The following is a 24198-nucleotide window of genomic DNA, read 5'->3' as shown; positions in this document are numbered from 1 at the left end:
TACGGAGGATTTTGACTCAATGTCATCTATTTTTAGACGTTTTTGACATTTTTCCTGGCATTAAAAACTACACAAGGATAAGCCCTTATCTCCAGCTTTGCACCCTTGCCTCTTGGGACTAAAGAACACCGTGTACTTCACTTTTAATTCTCAAATTGAATTCATCAGCTTCCCACAAAAGAACAGGTCGATTCCTCTGCATCATTTAATTGAAAACAACACTTAACATCAATTTACAATTTACACTTCCAGGCTTTTTTCAGCCCTAACTAAGAACCCTGAGTCAAAGCTGCAAGTATTTTTTGATGGCCAGAAAGTAAACTATTCTAATCTTGGTTCAATTAAAAAAAATTAAAGAATCTTATGAGGTGCCAAATGTCTACCCGCAATGACCCATGACCTATGAAATGATTTCCTCTCTGCTGGGCTGTTGTTTATAGGCTCTCAAGTGACTCTAGCCAAAACAACAAGCATTCCCAGCCTACCATTCACACCTCTTCAATAGACCCCAGAGGCACAGTCTTCCCTCTCGTTTCTCCCAAACTGATAACAAAATTACCTGTAACCCTGCCACCCACTCCACCATGCTCAATAGCTCAGCTGCACTCTCTGATCTCACGCTGAGTGTGGAGAGCCGCCACAGCGCTGGCAATGGCTCTGTGATCATTGTGAGCTTAGTTGTGTTGGGCTCTGGAATCAACATGCAACACTTTAATCATGCACAGATCTAGAGCCCTCAGTATTGGCTGTAATCTTTTGAACATCACACACAAATGTCCACTGATAATATTGTTAAATCTTTCCTTTATTTAAATACCAGTTAGCCTAATATTTACCAAAACGTTCTGATACTGCCATTCAGATGGGGGAACATCTGTTGACCTATGGATAAATGCAGCCATTATGAAGTAACAGCTAGAGTAGGGCTCAAGACAAGAAAGGTCATACAGTATAAATGATTATATGCAAAAGGCTCTTAATCTGAGACAATATGGCCAGGATGCCCATACATTCCCCTTAAGGCCCTATTCGCATCATTGTTCCCTCTGAAACATTTGGTCCATGCACCACCAAAAGCAAAACAAGTGACGGATGGCAAGCGCTGCTCAATTAGAAGACACCAAAGAAGAGTGACAACACTGCAAACAAATGGTAAGTAATGGGCTGGTTCCAACCCCATTAGAGAACACAAGAGTCTCGCAAACGAGAGCACAGGCTCATGCAAGCGAAACCTAAAAACGGCTTCTAATGGCTCCAGTGCTTCCAGGGAATTGCCAGATGAGGAATATGGAAAGTCTTGCCCTGGGAAGCTGGATTGGCTGATTTTACAATAATATGTACACCACATTTTTACTGCCTAAATAAACATGACCCTAAGTGTATCTCAAACCAAGAGGTATTCAGAGTAATTTTAAGTGGGAGAAAAAAGATGTGGCATGTAGTGTTAAAAGGGAGAAGGTGTAAGGGACATTTTCAACAATGTTAATACTGTGAGTTAAGGTAACTTATCCCTTTATGCATCATGGCACTCATAGGTAACTGTTGACCAGGGTACCCCAGGCCCATTTCTCTGCTGCGTGGTGGACAACTATGTGAGAGAAGCCAATTTAAGAGAAATTTTAATCAATGATAACCAAGCTGCATAACATTTTGCAATTACACAGGCGCAATACTGTCTATTCGGTATCCTAGGTCACACTGTCAGCAAATTGCTGGTGCAACATGAGGTTTTCCTTGAAATGCTGTGCAGTAAATAGCTGCGGTTCCTTCTACTTGTAAAGATAGGCCTCACCTTCTAGCATTAATCCTCTAGTTTTGTGCTCGGCAGCTATGGAACAATGTCCTGTTGTATTAATAACACCTCAATCTATGCAGCAGGATCCATAGAATATGCAGGAGCTGGACACTCAAGCAGCAGCTGTGTAATAATTATGCTGCAACTATACGTGCACGAGTTCATTAGTAAAATTGACATCTGTGCCTTCTGCACTGTCAACACTGACCAACACTGCTTGCTCAGCTAAGATTTTTGAGGACAGTGTTGTGAATTGTATGTCAGGAGCGGAGGATTCTGATTAGGCTGTCACTTTCTCCATTTATTGTACTCCAGCAGCCCTTAAAAGTATTAACATTTACAACCAAACTACATTTCCCATGAACACCAGGGAAAATGGAAACAAAAAATGTCCCATCAGCAACTGTCCAATCCCAAGATAGGGCTCCTCATATCTTCCTCTGTTGGCACTCTATCCTCCTCTTTCTTCGCTGTTCCAGCAGCATACAGATGAGTGTTTTTATTTTCCTTGATTCTGACTAACTGTTCATTGATTGCGATGTATTTCTGAATAGTGCAGGGTCGCGCAGGTTAGCGCGTGTGTGTTTTTCCCTTGGGGGGTTACACTTGGAATCTGTGCTGTTACTGCGGGAGCGTTCTCCGCTCCTTTCGCGGTTTAAGTCTGTCAGGCTCTGTGCGTGGGCGGCCTCCCGCCGCTTGGGGACCGCGCGTCCTTCGCTGCCACTCCTTGGAGCTTCACCCCCTGGTGGGCGCGAGTCGTTGAGTTCCGCTTTGTTGTTCGGTAGAAGCGGCTCAGTTTGACGTGGGCTGCGGAGCGCGTTGCGGCGCGGTTTCTACCGGTGGAGTATGGTCATCCGCAGAAAAGGCCCTTCACATCAACTGTTTGGAGTTGATAGCGGGTTCATTTGCGGTGAGGTGCTAGACGAAGGACAGGATTCAGTGTTGCGTCCTTCTGAAGATGGACAATGTGGCAGCGGTGTGCTACATCAACCATCTCGGGGTAACCCGGTCCAGGGCATTGTCCGATCTCGTCCGCAATCTGTGGGAATATTGCCTGTCCAACAGGATATCCCTGTCGGCGGAGCACCTTCCCGGTTCATCCAACCAAGTGGCGGACTGGTGATCTCGTCACTGGAGGGACACCAGCCTATGGCAACTTCGTCCCGATGTGTTCAAGGCGATCGAGACCAGATGGGGTCCGTTTTCAGTGGACCTTTTTGCTTCCCGTCTGGACGCCCAGCTGGAGCGCTATTTCAGTTGGCGCCCAGACCCGAAAGCAGCGGCAGTAGATGCTTTTTTGCAGGATTGGAGCAAGGAGAGGGGTTATGCGTTCCCCCCCTTTGCGATGATCATGAGAGTGTGAACCCAAGTGAGGAGACAACAGGCGGATCTGTTGGTGATCACCCCGACGTGGAGATCGCAAGCCTGGTTTCCAGTTCTGATGGAACTTTCCTGGGATTTTCCAATCCCTCTACCCCTCGTTCCCGATCTCCTCAAGGATCCTCAAGGGGATCCTCACCACCTTCTGGCCACGGGCAGTCTGTGTCTGATGGCCTGGGGGGTTACAGGCAACTTTGGCAAGCTGCTGGCCAAATCCTGGGCTGACAGTACCAACAAGAGGTACCGGTCAGCCTGGTCTTGGTGGAGTAGTTGGTGTCTGCGACAACAAATTGATCCAATTGGGGCAGACATTGTCCATGTCCTTAACTTCTTAGCCTCGTTGGCAAAGGAAGGTTTGGTATACAGGTCAATAAATACCTTTAGGTCGGCAATCTCGGCAGGCCATACCCCTCTGGATAATCACCCGATAGGGGAACATCCTCTAGTTTGCAAACTGTTACGGGGTATTAGGTTATCAGTTCCTCCGAAGCCCCGATATTCAGTTTTGTGGGATGTAAATAAAGTCCTTAACTTGTCCCGAGAGTGGCCCTCTAATAAATACTTATAGAGGAAGCAGATTTCAGCTAAGCTGGCAATGTTGCTCTGTCTGATTTCTTGTTGCAGGGTCTCGGATGTGAGAGCCTTAGACCTTACGGGTCGTGTCTTGATCCTGGATGAGGTCACCTTCCACATTTCTAGACGCACCAAGGGCGATTCACATTCTATTTCATATCCTGCATTCCCAGATGTTCCGAAGCTATGTGTGGTTAGGGCACTTAAAGCCTATGAAGTGGCGACGGTGGATATACGCCCACAGGGTGTCGAACAGCTGTTCATTGCTCTTACTGAACCACACGGGGCGGTTTCATCCCCTACTATTGCGAGATGGATACGCTGGGTTATGCAGGAAGCTGGCATAGATATCTCCCGTTTTGGGGCTCATTCTGTGAGGGGTGCGATGGCATCATAAGTTTTTTCCCTGGGGGCTCGTCTGGAGGACATTCTGAAAGCCGCAGACTGGTCCTCAGATTCCACCTTTAAGCAATTTTACTTTAAGCCAGTAGTGTCACTGGATTCGTTGGAGGTGGATAAGCTTTGAACAAGCCTAATCAGAAGCCTCCGCTCCTGACATATAATACAAAATTTCCTAGCTATGGTGCAGGAAAGTTTCAATTCCATTAAGGAGGCAGAGTCGAGGATTAGCCCACCCGATCTTCATTCGAACCCTCCCAGTATATCTGTGTTGTGGCGGTAAGTAAAATCTTTATGATGAAGTGTTCACATGTATGCTGTTGCAGGCTATGATGTTTTCTTATGTCGGCTGACTTGTCCAGTGATGCTGATTGACTTGGCCAGAAGTTTATTTCCTGGTGACTTACTCAGTTTACTTGTACTGCAGGTTCTGATGCTGGCAAGCAGGAATAACGGGCAAGGAATTGTGGCAGTGTCGCAGGAAGAAAGAGGAGGATAGAGTGCCAACAGAGGAAGATATGAGGAGCCCTGGCTTGGGATTGGACAGTTGCTGATGGGACATTTTTTGTTTCCATTTTCCCTGGTGTTCATGGGAAATGTAGTTTGGTTGTAAATGTTAATACTTTTAAGGGCTGCTGGAGTACAATAAATGGAGAAAGTGACAGCCTAATCCTCGCCTCCGCCTCCTTAATAGAATTGAAACTTTCCTGCACGTTAGCTGGCAAATTTTGCATTGTCTGTGTAATTTTCATAATTAGGATCCACTGAAGGAATGAAAAACTGAAACAAAATCAGAGCTCTAATTAATATCATAGTGCGCCGGAGTTTCGCAAAAAAAAAAAATGCAGTTGTACATTAATAGAAAGCAGAACCGCTAAAACACGGTAATGTGCTAAATTGTTATGAATGCAAGGAGTGCATAAAAGAATGTTTTATCTTTTAAAATCTTAGATTTTTGGTAACTGCCTGCAGCGGGAAACTGCTTAGAACAGATACAATCTGAAACGTAATCGGTGTGACGTTGAAAGATATTATGAGAGGAATAGGTTGCAACATAAGCATCAATTACACGCTCATGCCGGGCACTAATAGTCTATGTTATTGATGCACTACCCAAAGAACCTTCAGAATATATTATTTCATTCATGTTTTCAAATTACAGTAATCATGCCTTTTCAAACAAACACATGTTGAACACTGAAGTGGGCCAAAAGTGCACTGTTATGTACCTTGTATACAAATAACTCCTATAATAATTGGTTGCGAGTTTGCGACACATTACCTACTTTGACTAATGTATTGCAAAGGAAATGCTTTGAAATGTGATGTTTCACTACATTTGCTGCAAATATTATTTTTTGGCAAGATTTGCTGCATTGAAAGAACAGGTGTCTCCAAAATGTAATTGTTCAGGCCAACAAACTGCATAAACTCATAAATAGATATATAAATAAATAAATACAACCTAGTCAGGAGAATATTTCTCAGCCCACCCTCCCCCAACCCCCTCGCCCCTCTGTCACCCTTGTGATGTTTAAGGAGACACACAGAGATCACAGTGCTACCCACTTTTCAGCTTTTAATGCTGCTCTGTGGCACCTGGTATAGTAGCCCGTCAGTTACTGTTGGACATCATGGAAGGAGAGATGGACGCCATAAGTAAGCAGGTGAACCGTTACTCTCCATAGGCATTAAAGGCCTTTCCTTACTGCTGGTTCTGAAAGGATTCACTTCTGGGAATTGGGCTGAAGCCAGCTTTCTTACACCCACACATTGATTCTGGCTCCGACTGGGACAGAAAATAGGCCAGGGTACCAAAATAAAAGTGGCCCACATTAGTTTATTAGACAGCTTAAAAAGTGGCCCATGTTTGCAAATTAGGGCAGTTTTGAACTTGTAAAGGCACTCTCTATAAGTGTTTTGCAAGGTACGGAACAGTGCATAATTTTGAGCTTTGCTAGGTATGGAACAGTGCATAATTTTGAGCTTGCTGCAGGCAATGCTTGTGTTGATGTCAAGCAAATTAACTTTAAAAAAATGTCCCAGCAGCCCATTAAAATAGGCCCACAAACTGCCAAAAAACGCCCTATACCGACCTGTCAGACCCTCCCCCTGGCACTGCCAGAACCCCCTGTAGGCCAGTTCGATCGTGTTTGGATTTCTAATTTTAGAAATGTATATTTGAAATTCAAATAGTAACTCAGGTACAGGCAGCTGAGAGAGTTACTATCACTGTGAAGAAAGACTCAATAACATTGAGCACTAAAACAAGAGAATAGTTGACCTTAGATAAATGGCACGGACAACGTAGTCCTTGGAGAATTGCGGATGTGATAAATGTGATAGATAGTTGGCACCATTAAACATGCCACTTATTCATTTTAGAATATAGAAAGATAGAAAACAGAAGATATAGGGAAAACAAATATTAGCGTAGCCAACAGGTCTCAGCTTTGGGACCTTATAAGTGTTTGGCCATGAGGCACATCATCCTGGGTGATGTGCAGCCAGGGATTGAAGGGCTATACAATAACTACACACTGGGTCATGCAGTGTGATTCAGGAATACGTGATTGTCTCAGGAAACATTTATAGACACATTCCAAGGCTTTTGAACATAGACAGAAAGACAAATGCCTCAATGCAAGTTAACAGCACTATAATATGCTGTGTTCGACTGCACCACTAGAGTATTGAACAGCCTGTGAAAAAAGTAATAACATGTAAAGTGCTCCAACACCTTTGGGTCACTCAAGTTCACATTATATATTAAAAAATGTCTCGCATTCCCTGGGGAGCTGCCATGAATGAGCTTTGAAATTAGAACTCTGAAAGGAGGTGGATGACAAAAAAAGGCAGCATTGCGGGCATGCAGCGACATGGAAGGAGGTAGAAGGGACGAATGCTGGTCCTTATCTGTCAGGTAGAGGAAAAATAATGAATAAACAGGATTGTGTTGGCATCACTTAATATTCGCTCACCCAGAAACAAAAAAAGTAACCTGAACTTTTGTAGTGTAACTGGCACTCATGTAAAGCGCCCCTACACATTCGGGTTGTTCAAATTCACATTATATAAACAGGCGTTGGATAAATTGTGAAGGGAGTTACCCAAGCCCTGTCCTTAATTGTGATGCAAGGTTGGGCTGCTGAAGGTCTGGTGGCCGAGACTTGCTAAAGCAACAAGCAGAAAAGTAAGAGGGGTTTGGGGAAAATCCTCGCACTTTGAAGTCATAGAAAATTAAAGAGGCAGTTTCAAAACAGTGTCTGAAGTGTCTGACATTTCATCTCAGCATTTGAACTGGATGGGAAGATTAAGTGACAGGCGCCGAAACTGAACCACCGAAGACAGTTAGAACAGTGACACAAGCAGGAATCAAAGAAAAAATTGTCACCCAAATGAACAGACAAACACAGAAGCATACTTTTAACCGTAATTGGGCAGTGCTCTGTGGGAAGAAGCCAAACATAAAAAGGAGGGGCAAAGAGGAAGGACTAATCACCAGCAAGCAAGCATTTCTGAACGACAATCAAAGGGATGAATAAAAAGTCAATGAGCAGGCTGTAAGCCCACATAGTGAATACAGCAGGTCTGGAAGAGACAGCGTATGCACTGGCTAGGCTCGACCTAAACTAAAAACAGTAAGACTAGAGAAGTGATGAGAAGGGTAGAAAAAAACAGAGAATAGAGCTGGTGGTCATGGAGATTGTCAATAAACTCAGCTTAGAACAGAATAGTGCTTGAAACAGATTGAAAATGTTTCTTTAGTCTGAGTCATTGATGTGTCATGGGTGCATGACTTCAACAGTTAGGCCCTTGTAGCCATGAAGACTAGAGGTGGTTTAATATGTAGATATTAAAGCTAATGAGCATAGAAATGATCCTTACACCCCATGTTATTTGTAGGTGTGTCATGCTGTTTTTTAAGGGCACTTCCAACCAGAAATAAGTTAAATAAGTCTACAGCTTGGATCTGATCCTGGGTAGAAATGTCTGCTCCTACGGCTGAATCCTGCAGTAAAGCGGGAGGGTCTACTCTGTCAAGATCAAGCACTAATGCCTTCCCTTTGTCTATCCTTTACGAGGATATCCCAAAGGACCAGTGGCCTGTTCGATTCTACGATGGGGAACTTGACAGTAAAATTATTCTGATGCCGAGAAACAACTATTATTTTATCTGACCTTTACCAGTTTAAGGTGGATCTTTCACAAACAACAGCTTACTTTAAGAATGCTAACCGAATGCTCCCTTCTAGTGACCAATTGGTTATGTTGAAAATTACGTCTGAAGATTCTTAGGACATTTGATTTCTGTATGGGTTGGAATGTGAGGGTTTGCTGGGTGTTTATTTTTTAGAATGCACTCAATGCCTATTGCATGTACAAGACGGAATAAGAATGTTGGCCAGTGATGCTAAAACTAGGGGTGAGAAAGGTCCTACAGCACACCCATAACACATAAAAGTATGGATGGAGAATGAAAAATAAAGGGATCCATCAAATGCTTTTTTTTTCTAGTGGCACAATTTGTCACATCTTCCTTATGCCTTTAATGCAATACAGCTATTGCCCAGTACCCATTCGAAGAATTGATTGAGCACCACCTATGCCGGCACCTTGCAGGCTGTCCATGCAAAGGAATTAGTATTTGTCTCGCCACTGTGTCACTTTATAAAGGCAATCTGATGTGTATCGACGTGTGCATGAAGGTAGAATATATGATATGGTCTTTGGCTCACCAGAGAGGTCGGGAAAATACAACACCTGCTGCACTCTAAAGTCTGCTCATCTGCTCACCTTAAATGTCTGTTTCTTTAGCAATGTTGAGCTGTGAAATGACAAAGGTTTGGATGGTATTTTCCCCATCCAAAGCTGTAATACTGTGCTTGTAGTGGTAAAAGGCTTTGATCACAGTGCTAATCCTATGCTTGAGAACTTTACTAGAAAAACAAATATTAAGGTAGAGGCACAGAAGAATAAACTCACTACTACATTGTCTAAGAATCTGAGTGGGGAAAATAGTATTTTGATAGGGAAGGGTGTCTCTAAGAGACCTCAAGGCACTTTACTGGAGAGGCAAATGTATGAGCGACACACTAGTAAGGAGCAATGTCAGAACAGAGAGAAGGACATTGCTCAAATCCAAAGATGGCTATACTAGATGTACGATATGTGAAGCTTGCAAAAACGGTGAAAACATAACTGAAATCAACATGTTTGGCATGGATGTCCACAAGATCAAGGGTAACATTACATGTAAAAGTGAATATGTGGTTTATATCCTGAAGTGCACTTGCCCCAAAATCTATGTTGGATGTACCACCATACATGCACACAAGATGATCTTGCAGCATTTGAGCGCTATTAAAAACTTTGATACTTCTTATCCCGGAGCTAGGCACTTCCACTTTCTACATGACATTACAGTGTAATTGATGGTATCCCCAAGGGGGGTGAAATGGGGAAACAGAGAGAAGAAATTGAGAATAATGGAATCAAGATACATATTAGCAATAGACAGTTATTAACCAAAGGTGTTAAACCGTGATGAGGAATTATATCTGCATTTATAACAGGTAGAAGCCTACTATAATGGGGGAACACAGTAATATTATCTTATTTATTATGTATCTGCACTGGATATTAATATTAGAGCATGTTTTCTGCTGCCTACTGTTAAGGAAAGCTGTTTTGTTTGATTTTAACCCACTTTTTATGTGTGCTTTTTTACAGAGTTTGCACTGGAGGAACAGGAACTTCATGAAAGTGATGGTGCTAAATATATCCAGGACAGCCCCCGCATGTGCTACAGGAACGTACGCTATTAAGCCCTGTGGCACAGCCATCCCTGACTTGTGGTAAATTGGGCTTAGTTTTTCATTGTTTTTTTTTATAGTTTATGGGCTGCACTGATGCTTCTCATTTTAGAGGGACTCCCATAAGGTCGTCCGCAGTTATTGGATATTTTGGCCTGAATGTGAGGGCTGGCATGCTCCTGCGCACAGTGAGCATGGGTTCACGGACGCGTGATTGCCACATTTTTAGGAATCCACTTGGGTGGAAAATGCACCTATATAAGTTTCTTGCAGTATGATATGAGGAAGAGAATCTTATTGTGACCTCACTTTACTGAGACTCAGATTGTCTATTTTGTTGTCTATACTTGATTGTACCCTTACGTTTACTACTTTATTCTTTTTTTGTTTGAATATGGTGATTATGATATGAGGTGTATGTCGTGTACACCGCCCACTTGGCCAGTACATGTGACAGCGGGGATTATACATCCCGTCCCCCTCATTGTGTTTAGTTGAAGAGCCAATACAGGCAACAGTGTTGTACTGCGCAAATATCAATTGGAATGCAATTGTGCTTGAGATACCACCTTTTTCATAATGACAAATGTGTGCCTTTAATATGTTTTACAATTGTGCATTGTATACCCAGATTACTCTAGCTGCTGTTTTCTACGTTATTTGATGTTTGAGCAAAATGTTGCGTGTCATATTGACAAAGGCATTTCTCTGCCGAAAAGCTTCCTTGTACGTTTTTTGCTGATGCCGCGCAATAAATCTATTTGTACACGCATCCAGAGTGCCTGTCTTCTTTGTTGGACCTTGAGGAGTTGTGAGATTTTCAGACGCCTTTCACCTTGAAGGGCACCGCTAGGGATCAAGCACCAACCAACACTGCCGAAAGTGATGGCTATATATACATATATTACATGATTATATATATATATATATATATATCCCATACGCAATGGCGAAATGAACCAACACCACTTTCATTCGGCGGGCCACAGCGGGGTTCGCCTTACCCCCGTAAATCCAGTTAAACAGTTGTCAGCAGTATCAACAAGACAACAAGCCGAGGCCCATTTGCATTCCAGGTGAGTGTTTTCTGCCATTAAAACTCACCTGGAATGCAAATGGGCCTCAGCTTGTTGTCTTGTGGATACTGGTGACAACTGTTTAACTGGATATATATATATATATATATATATATATATATATATATATATATATATATATATATATATATATATATATATATATATATATATATATATATATATATATATATATATATATCTATACTACTATTATAAAGAGAGAACAGAAACCTTTTGGCAAGGTAAACTCGGGAACCACAGCGCCAATCCACACACCCAATACATTGTTGGAATCCTCAGGGTGTGTAGATGGACATAGGCGACATAAAATAAAAATAAAACGTAAATTAATAAATCAAAATTTAAAAACAAAGTAGTCCCCTAAAACTAGCGCCGGCCGCGACGTAGCGCTGACCGCGACCTAGACGTGCGGGATGACGACAGGCGGGGAGGAGCGGTGAAGAGCGGCGAGGAGTGGCGGTGAAGGAGCGGTGACGAGCGGCGAGGAGTGGCGGTGAAGTCCGGAGAGCGGGGAGGAGCGGCGGCTCAGGTAAGGCAAAGGCGAGGCGGGAGGTGGGCGGGAGGTGGGGGGCGGTCAGGGCAGGCGGGGTCCCGGGCGGGAGTGCACAGAAGCCTAAAAGAGGAGTGGCGGTGAAGTCCGGAGCGCGGGGAGCAGGAGGGAGGCGGTCTGGGCAATGTCGGGGCGGGCGGGGGACCGGGCGGGAGTGCACAGAAGCCTAAAACGCTGCCCCCAGCCCCCTTCTGCCCCGGGCAACGCCGGGGCGGGCTGCTAGTATATGTATTCCAACCTCGCTCCGGGCAGCGTGCACTGTCACTGCAGTCCCTGCCGCATGTATCCCTGGACTCTGTGGCTGAAGCGGTACAGGGGAGCTGAGGAGGCGCTGTTTTTTTGGACTGCAAAGCCGCTTTGGTAAAAAATCATCACACTTTGGTTTTTTATTTTTGAGGGCACACTTGGCTTCCCGCACGAACGCACAAGAAGAAAACTATTTCTTCACCCCCCCAGCAACATCACCAGGAACCTACCACCGGGAACCCTGTGACTTGTAGTTTCCCCCTACCATCTGGGTGCTACACAGGTGTGCTGCTTCAAGAGCTAAAGGGCGGTGCGGACCTGCAACCATGGGTTCAAAAGGGGAGGGACTTACCAACACAGTGTTGCATCTCTTGACGAGGCTTTCAGCGCTGACGAAGGCTATTACCAGCGAGAAATGCATCCGCCATTTACCTGGAAATAAAGCCTCCAACTGTTTTCCCCTTGGGTCTCTGCTCTTTTTCTTCGGGAAGGAGATTTGTTGCATATCCCAATGCGTCAGCCAGAGACGCACTACAGAGTACCCCTGCTTCACTCTGGGCTTGGACTTCACTGGCTTGAACTGCTCCAGTTCTCTGTGTCGCCAAAGGTGTTTGGATGGTCCTATGTCCGCCAAGGAGCCCGGGAAGAAATTTGGCAGTTGCAAGGGTATTCCAACCTCGCTCCGGGCAGTGTGCACTGTCACTGCAGTCCCTGCCGCATGTATCCCTGGACTCTGTGGCTGAAGCGGTACAGGGGAGCTGAGGAGGCGCTGTTTTTTTGGACTGCAAAGCCGCTTTGCTAAAAAATCATCACGCTTTGGTTTTTTATTTTTGAGGGCACACTTGGCTTCCCGCACGAACGCACAAGAAGAAAACTATTTCTTCACCCCCCCCAGCAACATCGCCAGGAACCTACCACCGGGAACCCTGGGACTTGTAGTTTCCCCCTACCATCTGGGTGCTACACAGGTGTGCTGCTTTAAGAGCTAAAGGGCGGTGCGGACCTGCAACCACGGGTTCAAAAGGGGCGGGACTTACCAACACAGTGTTGCATCTCTTGAGGAGGCTTTGGGCGCTGACGAAGGCTATTACCAGCCAGAAATGCATCCGCCATTTACCTGAAAATAAAGCCTCCAACTGTTTTCCCCTTGGGTCTCTGCTCTTTTTCTTCGGGAAGGAGATTTGTTGCATATATACATATATACACACACATATGTGTGAATGAAATCATGTAAGTGGATGAGTTTGAGTTGTGCGTCCAGTTTAGTAGAGTTGTGTAGAATGTGCAGAGTAACCCAGGTACCTCATTTTACTGAGATGTCTTTACTGAGCTTTCAAAGTAGGTCACTGCCGTTAAAGCTTCCTGGATTGCTCTTGTGCAGAAGATGCTTTTGGACAATCATCTCAATGACCTGTGGTGAGATCCAAAATTTGTTTTAAAGTCTGTACTAGAGGTGTGTGAACTTCCATTCTTTGCACTTGCGTAATTACATGAAATTTCTGAAGAATTGTGCATAACTATGCATAATTACACAAAATAATAAAACACCATTCAGCACTATATTTAACAGCAAAATGCATCCTCGAGTCTAAATAGCATTTGTCACTATATTTAAGTATGAAATGTGTCCATTTTGGATGTGAGAATGTATTTTGTATTAAAGAAAATGAGCAAAAAAGCACACGTGCGGCAAACAGCTGCTCCTCATTTCCTGGGCATTCCTTGTCCCCATGTTCTAAGCCTAAATCTTTGCCACGAATGAGGTGTAATTATGCGTCATTGTATAATGGCGTACTTTGGGAAATTTCGGGTAAAATTTCTGAAATTCAACGAGGTTGCACCGGCGTAAAGGAAATTTCGCCTGGGCCTAACCCAGAACCCAACTATTTAAAACATAATTAATGGGAACACTGGCTTTTGGGAAGAACTGAAACTCCATCTGCTTCACTTTTTGGGTCCAGATTACTTGTGTTAACTAGGTCCACCATCCTTTCAGGATTTTAAAACTAGATGGTCATCAGAAATACTTATTAACTGGTGTGTTTCAATGAAGCAAAATTTCTCTTTCAAGGCTGCGAAAAATCCAGCTGAAAATGTTCTTTGATAAATTAATACTATGCAAAGAAGAGATGCACTTTATTTCTGCAGGAAAGAAGATATTCCATTTATTCAACTATTTTCCGCAAATGTGATATTTACAGAGTGATTAGATGGGAAGAAAATTGGTTTGATTAGTGCCTGAATGCTATAAACAGCTCTAAATTTCTTAAGACTGACATTTTATGTATAAACATTAATGTGATATCATTTATCTTCATATGGGTATTGATCAAGAATGCCTAGCACTTACTATATAAATATGTTGATACTAATTTGCCTTTCTTTCTTTGACACTTGTCTAGCTGTACTGAGAGCTTTTCCTTTTCTACTTCAATGCCAAGGTATGTCGCTTTATGGTGTGTTTGAGTTGGATTTGTAATTTCCTCCTGGGGTTATGGTGATCTATTTTGGTCTCAGAATTTCACAACATCCTTTAATCCTGATGGGGCTGCCATGCCTTTTTATCAAGACACTGATAGTGTAGACCTTTATTAGGAAACTTATGTATTTTCTCTTCTATGTATTTCACTTCCTGAGTTACATGTGCTAATCAATCAAGCAAAAAAGAATATGTGTGATAGATAGAATTCACAATGAGTTTAAATTATTGTGTTCTGCAATGTGATAATCAAATAATGCTTGAACAGACTTGTAGTATTTAAGTGATGGTTCTTCTGTTTTAAACTTCTTGTCATTGATTTCTGAATAGTTTCTGGAATGGTTGATAAGTATGAATCTTATTTATTGTTGTTGTTCAAAAGAACACAGGCTTGCAGAATGAAAATAGGTGAAAGAGAATCACGCCACTCTCTGTTAATTGTTTTTGTGAGATATTTAACAACAGTGAAATAAGGTTATAAAAGGCGAGCACAAAGAATGAGGGGTTAAAGAGGAGACCTTCACACCAGGCAACAGTGGGACATTCCATACAAAATCATATCACCAATTCTAACTGAAGGCAACTGGAGAGGAACTTGACCTTCATCTTTTCACTGGCTGAATTTATCAGTGCAGCTGGCTTTGCATGACAAGAACAGAAGGCCTTTATCGAATAGAAGTATAATTGTTCAAACAGGTATGTGGGTATGAACCACTTCTGAAAATCAACATAGGTTTTTATTTTCTGATGTGCTAGAATAAAACTACCACAGAGAAGTAGCAGAATGGGGGTAACATTGCTATAAATATATACCAGCAATCATGTTGTGGTATTTCCTCTTTTTCACACAATTTGCAGAAAAATCTAGACAACATATCACATAATTGTAGCATCAATTCACTGCTATCTATTTTACATTTCCAATAATGTACAACATTTTCACCATACAAATACCTGTATGTATACATTTAATCATACAAATCACTCTTTCAATATCAACTGGAACAATCCTAATAAAACAACTAAAGGGAAAATAAAATAGGGACTATCCTAGGTGCTGGCTTACCACCACCCCTATTCCAATCTGATTTCAGACAAGTAATTATCTGGCATAATATATAGTACCAAACGTTTGAAATTATTTTTGTTCAACATATTTTCACTGTTGGGTCACAACCATACAGTGAATTTCCACACTAACCGAGAGGGCACATATTTAAATGTCCAAAGACAGTCCTTATGTATTAGCTTGCTACCTGACCCTAAGATTAAATAAACCCCAAAACACCAAATATCCAATTTTAGCCCCAAAATGGAGGATGCAGAAAACTGATGATGTCGTTCAGCAGACTCAGTCTCCATACTGCACTATTGCATTCGTCTTTCATTAATTTTGGCCCTAATTACAATTGTGCTGCAAATTGATTTTCGAATGCAAACTCTAATTTGTGCTCAAAACTGTATTACAAGTCGGATGCAAAGTGTGCCCAACATTGTTGTTTGCCCAGCTAGTTTGCAAAAGGTAAAATCTCCCTCCAGACCAGGGACAGGAGACAATTGTTAAAAATTATGGTTTGCGATCCCAGAAACTATTGAATTCATGCTTAATTTGCCTGAAAGTCCCTGTTCCAAGTTGTGAAACTCAGAACTGCATTCAGTCTTTTCACCAACTAACTAATTACCAAACCTTTGCTTTTGAACGGATTGTGATCCAGGCCTTGATGCTTCAATTTGTAGAAAAAAGTTTTTCCACCTAACATTTTCTGCAGCGATTGGTGTATTATAATTCAAAGTTGATGAGTTTTCACTACGATTTTATGAAATGATTTTCAGACTGACAACGTATTTACCTGCTAATAATATCTTGAATTTCTTATTAAGTCCTCAAGTGAGACTATTGACGTATTGTGGATGGACAAGAAATATTTATACTAGAACTCAAGTCCGGTTGTCTCTGGTTCAACCCATACACGATTACCATTTACCTTCACATTACGTTCAAAAGTTAGTGGTCAAATCACAAGCACAGTCATCAGTTCTAACATGCTGGAGTATTCTAATGCATCGTTGTGATTTACAACTGTACGCCATAAATTTGACACATAAGGCCATGGGAAAGACAAACTTCCCTGACATGTATCTGTTTTCCTATGCACACTTAAATGTATCGCCACACATACACAATCTGCATCTAAGTTATACATACATTTGAGGGAACAAGTCACACTTCCTCAAAGAAAAAGAGCTGTGATTTGGACCTCAACTTTACTGAAAACAGATCACAGTTGTTTGACCGCACACAAAAAGTATGCATTTTTTTATTATTTGACGATATTTGATGATTGGTGCTCAGTGTTGCCTATATTGAGTTTTACAATTGCTTATTTCCTATTTCATTGTAAATAAATTATTGTGCACTATAGTTTACTTTCAACATGTTTTTCATTTTACTTCTGACCTAGCAATTGTTGTGAATTATATGTACCGTAATTTCTGCCTCCCCTCTGAACTGTAAGCTGTGTTGTACTGTGCTGCTGCGATTAAACAACTTTATTTTTGTAAAACTTTTGGCATCTGGATTTAACATAAGTTCATCAAGGAGGAAGAGGGAGAGGAAACAAGGGGGGGGTGGAACAGACACGGCAAAGCTTTGCTTGGTTCCACATAATAAGCTTGATGAAAAGGTTAGTCTTCAAGGGTTTGCAGAATTTTCTGTAGTCTGTTTTCAGATGGTATGTCATAGGCAGGGAGTTCCAGTGGCCAGAGCCTTGTGACTGTGGTCACTTTCCCTGTTGCATCAAAAGGAGGGACTAGTCCGACTGTCTATGAAAGCATTAAATATGCGCCCGCTCTCATGGGTGAGGGAGATGAGGAGCTGTCATAGTGCATACGCTGCAGTGACACTGGACCTCCGGGGCATAAAGGTACAGCGGCACCTCCATTTTGGCTGTCTATTGCTACGAAAACAAGGGGTGAAGGGTCACATTTCCATTGGTTGTACTAGGTCCTCCGACACCCTTACAATACAATTGAGGAGAAATAAATGTCACTTCATCTGCAGCGAGAAAATGCTTGCACAAGATTGAGCAGAGAACATCATTTTCCTTCATGATATAACAATTAGCACTGACACTTTACGATGGCAACCAACTTGAAGTCCTAGCTAGTGCTAAAACCTTGAGTTGCACAGAAAGCACTTAGACTTGCAACCCCACCTTATCACTATCTTATCCACAGCATTCTAAGCACACTTTACTCTTCAGACCGAAACCAAACTCCAGGATTCACCACCGTAAATTGTTCACACTGCATCATTCAGGTGAAGGGGCCTGAAGACATGGTAATCAATCCATCATGGTCACACAGGCACAATGAGTCAAAAGCACATCCTAGTGCATGTTTTACACTTACCTATAAGAGTATGGAATACAGCTGCCACAGCACCAGCCACCATCATGCACAGAACTGCTTTTCTTCGATCCCGCTTGCTGTTTACAAACACTAGACCCACATTCTTGAAGTCGCTCATCGGACCCGTAAAGAACTTCATGAGGGAGTAGGCCAGTCCGTAGCTGGCCAGCATCTCAATTGCATCCTCCTTGACCGCTGCAATACCCCGATTCAAGGCCTGGTAAAAACAAAAACAAAAAACAGTGTAAAAAACAGAATCAACCACCAACTAAAAAGCAGAGCCACTCCTAATCTTGCTTGTCAGTCAACCACTAACTTCCTTAGACTACCCTCCCATCCGGAGTTTTTACCACTACTCTGACCTAGCAGTCTCAAAGAAGTATTGGAAGATTTCCACCATTAAATCCACTTGTCTCATCCATGCACTAGTATGACTCCCAGGGCCGTCTTAACAGCATTATATGCCTCCGCGCAGAGCAGTTCACTGGGTCTTGCCTACACAACAGTAATAAAAATGTTTAGCAGAAAATTAGTGTTAAATTCTGGTCTTCATGGGGCCCCTATGCAACTGCCCGGCGTGCCCATGCATTAAGACGGCACTGTAAATAGCACTTTACAAAACCACAAAACAAGTAACAAAATAAACATTAAAGAAAATGTACTGAAAAGAAACACAGTACCCGAGGACTAATCAGATTGAACCAGCTCATGTATGCTTTCCTAAAACAGCAGCTGTCAATCAGTGGAGTCAAAGCAACATATGGGTTCTGTCAATGAATGGCGGGACAGCCGCGAACTTATCAATTACAATAAAACCATTTTATAAAAGGTCATTTTGGGATTATACCTGGAAGATTTAATCAGTTACATCTGCATACATTGCACCAAATATAAAATAAGTGAGACAGGCATAATGGATGGGATTTAAGACCTAATTTAAATCTTGGCATAGAGGGAACTCCATTACAACGGCAATTGAGTTCCCTCTCCGTCAACATTACAGTTAACCCGTCTGATTTAAATATATGCAGACCATAGTTTCATGACAGTGGAGACTACTCTGTCCCAGCCATAGTTAACCTCCTCTAACGGGACAATGCAGTAAGGCCAGTCAGAGGTTTGGCTATATGTCCATTCGCCTAATTAGATAGGCGGACATATAGCTGTTTTTCAATGCCCGGAAAAACCTGTTGGTAAGAATCATTGAAAAGTGCAGAATGCACTGCTAACCATGGGGGCATTTTTTTTATTTTCAAAAGAAAATCACCTTTTAGAATTTTCTTTTTTTAAATAAAAAAAGTTGCAAGTTTAATGTATGGCTGTTTAATGTTAACAGAACCGTCCGTCAAACGTACAATGCATTGGCAGGAACAACAGTAACGGTGGTTCCTGTCAATGCTAGAAATGCCCGCCGGGTAAACAGACATTTCTAAATCTGGTGGGAGGCACCTCCAGCAGGATGACAGAGTAATTTACTCCGTCGCCCAGCGAGACAGGAGGCCAGACCCTCTCCTGGAACACCAGAAAAAGGGAGATGCTCATGAAGGATGACTTCTACACCAGGAAGATCACCAAAGCCCAGGAACACCAGGAGACAGAGGGAAATTACATCACAGTGGACTCCTGGACAGTTGACATCGGAATGGAGGACGATGATGACCCCCAACCGACCCATGGAAGATGTCAGACAAGACCTGGAGAGGCTTCACCAGATAGTCAGTGAAGCACCAGATGCTGGAGCAGAAGAGGAAGATGATGACGAAGTGGGACAAGACGAGTGGGTTGAAGTCCCAGAAGCCACAGTGGGAATCTCCATTGAGATTCCAGAGACATCCACACCAGTGGCAGAGGGCCTACAGGCGGTTCAGCACCCAGCGGGCTAGTAAACCCCCACAGGCAGGTTCAGAAACCAGACACCGACTTCTGGTGCTGAGAAAATGGCTATATCATTGTTCACCCTAAATCTCAGGAGTGTGAAGGATCAGGTTATGCAGGCTGGCACGTTGCGCTTCCTGCCCACTCAGAACCGAGATATCTACCTTCTGCAGGAATGCGGGATTCCGTACGCCCAGTCGTTCTGCCAGCTTGAATGGCAGTAGACACACAAGCCATCTTTTTGGTCGGAAGGTAACAATTTCAAATCATCTGGAGTGGCCATTCTAATCAGGGGAGGTAGTTCACCATGAACAAGGTCACCGACCATGTCAACGGCAGAGTGCTGGTCGTGGACGGCTCATGGCCAGTTTGCCCGTTAGGCTCATCAATGTCTATGCCCCCCAAGAGAAGAATGAACAACTCAAGATGTTCAGGCTGCTCAGGATGCAACTCATGACCTGCAGAGCCGTTCTGATGGGTGGTGATTTCAACTGCATAGTAGAGTTGGATGGACGCACTGGGTCAGGCTCGGCAGGGATGGATGTGACGTCCAGGTTGTTGGTGGAGTTGGGGAGATGATAGTTTAGGCGTCCCTTCAGGATAACATTGGGAGCATGAGGCCGAATGCCAGGAATTTTTCCTGGAGTAGGCCGGACGGATCTGTACGTTCACGGATCGACTTCCTATTCACCTTCCCAACAGTAAAGCCTGGGCGAAGCTCCATGGTCGCTGTCCTCTTCTCTGACCACAGAGTAGTCAGTTTCAAGGGGGTACTTAAAGGGAGTTCCCCACTGGCCCAGGATTGCGGAAGCTGAACTGCTCTTTGTTGGAAAATGAGGAGTTAATGGCAAACCTCAGAACTTTGTATGTAGTGTGGAGGGACATGCTTTACCTCTTTCATTCCGCCAGCGAGTGGTGGGAATGGGTGAAGGACAGGTTCCGGAGCTTCTTCCAGGATGCAAGCAGAGCTGCTCCACAGGAAAAGAAGAAGTTGTTTAGGAGACTGCAGGGCAAACTGCAGCAATTGTACGAACTTGAGCTCAGGGGATGGGATGTGGATGACGATTTAGAGGAAACCTGAAAAGGGCTCACATACCACTTTAGGGAAGAATCCAAGAAAAACATCTTCCTGACCTAAACCGAGAACCTTGAGAAGGACGAGAAATGCAACTTGTTCTTCTTTAAGAAACTTCACTCATCCCACACACCGCTGGTAGAGCTTTGGGACCAGGCGGGCAACCTCCAAAGTGAGAAAGAGGAAGTCATGAGAGTCGTAACCGACTTTTATGGCGACCTCTACTCACCAAAGTTGTCAGAGAGAGCCCAGGCAGATAGTTTCCTGCAGGGCATCGCAAAGACACTGGGTCCGGAAGAGAGAAAGGGCCTGAATGCGCCCTTCACCCTGGAAGATCTGTACTTGGCTGCCACGACCTCCAAGAGAGGCAAGACAACCGGGAATGCCGGTCTCCCAGTTGAACTTTACGTCGAACTGTGGGACCTGATCAGGACAGACTTGCTGGACCTCTATGAGGAAATGGTGGGCAAGGGCAGTATGCTGCAATTCCTGCAACAGGGTCTTGGTCAGCCTGGACCAGGAAAAGCCATTCAACAGCGTTTCCCATGATTTCATGGACCAGACACTCAGAGCACTGGGACTGGGAGACTTCTTGGTGGGGACCACAATCTATAGAGACATCTCCAGCACGGTATTGGTAAATGGCTGGAGAACCGACCCATTCCCCGTCCTGTCGGGGGTGAGGCAGGGCTGCCCGCTTTCCCCCCTCCTGTTCATCTGCGTGATTTAGTTCCTCACTGAATTCATCAGGCAGAACCAGAGCATTAGAGGAGTAAAGGCACCAGAAAGCAGGGGACAAGGTGAAGTGAAGTGCGCCCTCTAAATGGATGACGTCTCAGTCTTCTGCACGGACAGACCATCTGTGAAAAAGCTGGAGAGGACCTGTATCAAGTATGAGAAAGCATCAGGAGTCAAGATCAACAGGGCCAAGTCGGAAACCCTACTCTTCGGACACTGGACCCCCACCCGAGACCCACTGCCATTCCCCAATCAAGCAGGACTTCCTGAATATCCTTGGAGTCTGGTTCGGCGGAGACGGTGCAGTGGAGAACACATGGGAAGAAATACTGGCGAAGACAAGGCAGAAGCTGGGACTCTGGAGCCTCCAGAAGCTGACGATCAAAGGGAAGTCTTTGGTCCTGCGGAACGAGACCCTCACGTACGTCGCTCAAGTGTGGCCTGTGCAGACGAGAACGTCCAAGGCCCTCACGAGAATGATCTAAAACTTCATCTGGAGCTCGATGATGGACAGAATGAAGGTGGCGGTGATGTTCAAGACCCACGACAAGGGAGGCAAGGGAGTACCGGACATCGCCACCATCCTAGGGTGAATCTTCGTGTGCCACTGCCTGAGGAACACCCTGAGGACCGAAGATGTGAGCATTTTGGCTTTCTAATGGCACGCTTCTTGCTGTTGCCAACGTGGAGGTGCCTCGGATGGGCAGAGTAGGTGAGCGCCATCCCATACAACTGGGAGACTCCATGGTTCTACAAGGAAGTGGAGACGTTCGTGAAGGAATACTGGTTGGAGGCTGTCGCCCCCGCCACATGGGCCCGAAGCTTGTCCAATGGCAGATATGTGCAAGGGACATCAGCGAGCCGATCAGCGCCCTCCTCTCAGCCACAGCGGACCACATGTGGGGAAACGTCGCATCCAAGCGCCTGACGAACCAGCACAAAGACATCGCCTGGAAGGCCATTCAATGAGGACTTCCTGTGAGAGTCTTCATGCAGGCAAGAGGACTCAACCGATACAAGTCCTACCCAAGGGGGGGCACCGTGGACGAGATAACATACCATCTCTTCTGGGAGTGCATGCATGCATAGGATCTGCTGAAGGCCCTAGGCACGGAGCTTAGGGCCTGGATTCCTACTTCATGCATCACCATGGACTCTGTGATGTATGGTTTGTTCCCTGGGACACATGCACTAGGTGACCTCCAGGGTTGCTGGAGGCTCCTGTGCTGTTTTAAAGGTGTTCTTCTGTTTTCCAGAAACCGCCTGGTAGTAGGGAGTAAGGAGACATCTACCCTGGTGTGCCGTATGCACAGCCTCCTGCGCGACTACGCTGCACTGGACGGATCAGATGATGATGATGACGACTGAGGACCCAAAGGGGTCCCCTTGTACCCTTACACGGGGAGCCCTGGAGAGACCACTGACCTGTTTTTGCCTTTTTATTCTTTAACCCAGGAACCAGTTGGCGACAGGGGAGAGGGGAAGGCGGATGAAGACAGGTGGAGTGTATGTAGTTATTTACTGTATGTATTTGACTAACGTGACCTTTTCCCTTCACAGGTAAAAGGTCAAAGGGATTGTTGCCAAGTTTATTATGACTGGTGTTGTGAAAGGTGAAGATTGATTTATCTGAACCAGAAACGATGCCCTGACAAGAGGGGAAAAAAATTGTTGCAGAGGGGATGGGGGAGATAAACCAAACAATTCCAGGATAACAAAGTGCATCTATTTGCAATACAATCTATTTTTTACATTTTTGTTTTATTCAAATTATTTCCTCAGGTAAAAGCACTCAGAGCATTTTGTATCAAAACTAAATTCTACCCACACAACGCTGACAAGTGAAGGAATTGGTTTCTCTCTGAAATATCAACAGGCAAGTGGTTGTTGTAGCTCTACGAACACAAATCATCACGTCTAAGAAGCTCCATTGGGATTTCATTAAATATTCTGAAGAAATTCGAACCGAGTGAGGTCTAGGCACATTGATTAAAAGAGACACTGTACTGATAGATATTTTCCCTTATCATCACATGCTCTCCGTCCTCTCTTTAAAGAGGAAATGAGCTGCAAAATCACAGAGGAGGGAATATGGCGTCCCTTCATGGTGAAAGATAATGTACTGTTCAGAACCACTAGACTCATTTGCATATATATAAATGGAAAAACTGTGTATAAATAAGCATCATGCATTAGCTGAGATGAGGGAAGAGGATGGCTTTCGAATGGCATCCAGTGAAAGAATGTGTTTGTAAACACAGTAGACAAGTCCTATGCAAGGTCATACAGTCAGTGTTTCAGACTAGAACCTAGCTAATAGGGAGAACTAGAAAAGCGCAAACAACTGCATGATGTTTTAAGAAACCCCTCACCCACCTACCTGGTAGGTGGCATGCTTCATCATCGGGGCCCAGCTGGATTACCTAACGCAATCCAGTGAAAGAAGCCAAAAGGCTTAGAAAATGAAGTTTGGCCTTCTGAGGGTTATCTAATAATTTCCCAGTTCTATCCTTTTTTTCTAAGTGCAGAGAACGATTTACAGTGAGATAAGAATTTCTTAAACGTTTCACTATTTTTAATAACAAAGTATATGGGGTGAACGTCACCCGAACCCCAAGATTGAGGTTACAGGTTCGGCATTTTTGATTGGGCACATATTTATTGTAAGTAGAATGTAAAATACTGGATTATACTGTTTGGCTACAGAAAAGAGAAAAAACATTCATGAAGTTAAGAAGGTGCAATCTTAGAAAAAAACATC

The 24198-nt window shown here is 43.9% G+C and overlaps 1 protein-coding gene across 1 annotated transcript in view; it reads right to left on the bottom strand.

The window, feature by feature from the left end:
• ANKH (ANKH inorganic pyrophosphate transport regulator) overlaps nt 1-24198 on the bottom strand; it is a 508089-nt gene that overhangs the window by 287277 nt on the left and 196614 nt on the right. Inside the window, exon 2 of the mRNA XM_086965246.1 lies at nt 17750-17966. Coding sequence (XP_086821372.1) covers nt 17750-17966 — 217 coding nt within the window. The remainder of the gene's footprint in view (nt 1-17749; nt 17967-24198) is intronic.

The sequence above is a fragment of the Lissotriton vulgaris genome, chromosome 4_1 (genome assembly GCF_964263255.1).
Source record: "Lissotriton vulgaris chromosome 4_1, aLisVul1.2, whole genome shotgun sequence".
Classification (NCBI taxonomy): Eukaryota; Metazoa; Chordata; class Amphibia; order Caudata; family Salamandridae; genus Lissotriton; species Lissotriton vulgaris.
This window is presented reverse-complemented; position numbering and strand designations above follow the sequence as displayed.